Source organism: Hipposideros armiger, unplaced genomic scaffold (assembly GCF_001890085.2).
Source record: "Hipposideros armiger isolate ML-2016 unplaced genomic scaffold, ASM189008v1 scaffold_703, whole genome shotgun sequence".
Classification (NCBI taxonomy): domain Eukaryota; kingdom Metazoa; phylum Chordata; class Mammalia; order Chiroptera; family Hipposideridae; genus Hipposideros; species Hipposideros armiger.
In genome coordinates, this window is record NW_017732053.1 from 737,517 (window position 1) to 740,621 (window position 3,105).

At 48.4% G+C, this 3,105-nt stretch overlaps 1 protein-coding gene across 3 annotated transcripts in view; it reads left to right on the forward strand.

The window, feature by feature from the left end:
* The window catches only part of LOC109373296 (cryptic protein-like), a 23,832-nt gene extending 22,963 nt beyond the window's left edge, over positions 1-869 (forward strand). For 2 of the 3 annotated variants that reach the window (XM_019627049.1, XM_019627050.1), the window contains one exon: positions 592-869. In XM_019627049.1, the coding sequence (XP_019482594.1) occupies positions 592-773 (182 nt within the window). In that variant the 3' untranslated portion in view covers positions 774-869. The remainder of the gene's footprint in view (positions 1-591) is intronic. The other variant, XM_019627051.1, reaches the window with a different exon arrangement.
* The last annotated feature ends 2,236 nt before the right edge of the window (positions 870-3,105 follow it).

The following is a 3,105-nucleotide window of genomic DNA, read 5'->3' on the forward strand; positions in this document are numbered from 1 at the left end:
GGTTGAGCTGTTGTTCAGCATCTTAGCTGTGGAGGGCAGTGTCACTGGCCCTCATATGTGGGATCCGAACCGGGGTCCTCTGGCATCCCAAGCGAGCTCTTAACCATCGCGCCACTCGGCCGGCCCTATTGTACTGTATTTTAAATTGGGTCTCTTTGTTCTCATTACTAAATGACTTGGTGTGGAACTTTCAAAGATCACCTTCATCAACTCATGTGCTAAATGAGAGGGGCTGCAGGGTCATTTCTTTGTTAGCCTTTAAAACAATCAACAAATTATCCTTCAGCTTCAGGTTCCACAAATCCCATTGTTGCTGGCCACAGGGAAAGGAATATGAAAGCTAAGGCAAGCACACCTTCCTTAGGCTGTGCCCCACGCCCCATGCCCTGTGGCTTCCCCTGCCAGTGCACAGCCCTTGGTCACTGTAAGTGCCAGGTGAGCGGCCATGGGCTCGGCCTCATGCCCATCCACCCTGATGCAGAGCCTGCTGAGGAGACCAAGGCAGAAAAGGACCCTCAGCAGAGCAGTTGCAAACATCTCTGTTTCACTCCCTTGCAGCAGATTGTCTTACACACTTTTGGGCTTTTTCAGACCTCAAAGACTTTCTCACCTCACATTCGAATGGACTAACTGCTAAGTGCCTGCTGAGTTTTCTCACCGTCCTGCCCTGCTTCCTCCTGCAATGCCTCATCAATGAAGGGGAGATTGCTGATTGGCCTGCAAGGATAACCCACAGTCCACACCCACAGGACCTCAGAGTCCCTGGCTCCTAGGAAAGCCAGGAGCTTGTATATCCTCTTTATTTTTATGTAGTAAGTAATAGATTTGTTTCATTTCCTATAAACTGAAGCATGAGGTGAATATTTTTATTAAACGTTTTCATGAAAGAACCTTTCTTGCTTCCCTAAGCCTTATTTCAAGGTAACAGCTGCATCCCTACATCATCTTCAGTGATTTCAGAGTGGCGAGCAGGCAGGCTCTAGATAACAGCTCCTCTTCCAGCACTTGCAGCCCTGTTGTGCACAGATGCCCTAGTGATACCTTTTGTTTGTTCACTGTCAGTCTCCCCACTAGTCCTTAGAGGACAGGCGCAGCACCGCATGTGTGCCCCCAACACTGCTGTGCTCTGTGTCTGGCCAGAAGCAGCTGCCTAAAAACTGCTTCATAGAGAAAGGAAGGCAAGAAGGGGGGGAGGGAGCCAAGTTAGTTTTCAGCTCCTAGTAGCTGCTCCTTTGTGACACCCTTTCCAGGACAACAGCGTTTCTTGGGATTATCACCACCACCGTAAAAGGGGAAGATTCTATATAGCAGAACCCATTGTAAAGGCAAAGCAGGGAGAGAATTCAGCCACAAATGTCATACAGTCTTGGTCCCTAGGCCAGCCCTCTCGTAAGACTCAGTCATCTGACAGGTGGTCAAGTAAGCAGATTTATGCACAGCAGGCCAGCCACCCAATCTGAACTCCTCTGAAACTAAATACCTCTAAAAAACTCTGGGAAAAACAAAGGGGATTAAAGGGCCAGCCTTCTTGCCAATCACACAGTACTTGGGAGTCAGGTGTTTCTAAGCTGGGTCTGTCAAGTGTATTCGTTCTCCACTGAATAGTCACAGCCCTGTTTGGACCGAAACCACAACTAGAAATCAGAGGAATGAAGACAAGAAAATGACAAATTATTCAGGTAAACAAATAAAGAAGAATAAAATAGGAGAGAGAAAAGTACTCTGAAATAGACAATACAGCCTGAGTTAATAAATCAAATTCATCAAAATATTGAAACTTCATAAATGTCACAGGATTTCATTTGAAATGTTCAAAGCTGAATTCAATGGAAACACCATTACAGGATTTATTACCCATGTGATATAAAGCTACTTGTACTGGAGAGATTTGTGGGCAGAAAAGTGTCTTTCAGTCAGTTTTCCCAGTGCTCAGCTGTGGAAACACTGCCGGGGAGGGTGGTTTTGAGTCTACCTGGATGCTGGGGCACTATGCATATAGGCGAAGAGAGAGTTCTCAGTGTGAGCACTGGAGTGGGAAGTCATGCTGAATTAAATGAGTGGCTACCTGTAAGGTACTGTTTGCCCTGAAGGCCAGCTCAGCCATGCAGTAAAGGGTGCACACCCTGCATCCTGCTTGGCGTGAAACCCAGCAGGAAATACATCATCCATATCCTGCTTGGCACAAGTAGAAATTATCCATTGCTGTTGCCCCCAGCCAGTGCCACCAGCCGTTGCCCCCAGCTGATGCCACCACCAGCCGTTGACACTGGTTACTTACTTCACCCTATAAAAACTAGACTCTTCCCTTAGTCAGGGCTGACGCCTCTCACGGCCTCAGCCCGGCAGGTTAATAAACTTGCTTGCTTGAATATCAGTGTCTCTTGCACCCTCTCTCCTCGGCGAACCTTTCATTTTGGTGCCGAAACCCAGGAGGGGCAAGACCAGGAAAGTGCTGGATCGCCCTTACCCTCCTCTCCCTCCCTTGGGCTCGAATCATGCTCTGGTCTCCCTCCCAAACGTGCTGGGGAGACACCCACAGAGGATTTCTCACTTCCATTGCTGACCTCACAGATATCAGTAGGCTAGTCCACATCTCCTATTTGGGTGAGTACGGATTCCCTACTCTTATTCGGGTCTTCTTCTCTCTGTCTCGGCTCCTCAGTCCAAGACATAGCACTAGGCCAGAAGACTCCCTCGTCCCATGGGCCCAGACCCTCTCAGTCTGGGGACGCCCATCCTGAGAGAGGTCTCTCGCACTGTCCAGATTAGGATATCAGAAGGTGGGATGCCTCCTCCCTTTATCCTTTTCCTAGTGGAGATTTCTGCCCTCGCTCTTCTCTTACATCTAACTCACACCATGGGCACCTCCTCGTCTCCCGCCTAAGGACAAGCCCTTAGGCTGCCTCCCGCGCAATCTAGACACCCTTGGCCTGCGGAATGAAATTCAGCCTAAATGCTTAATATCTTTTGCAACACTGCCTGGCCTCAATATAAATTAGGTAATGGATCTCAATGGCCTGAAAATGGAACCTTTGACTTTAACACTCTTAGGGACCTAGATAACTTCTGTCATCGCAATGGAAAGTGGTCAGAGATCCCCTATAT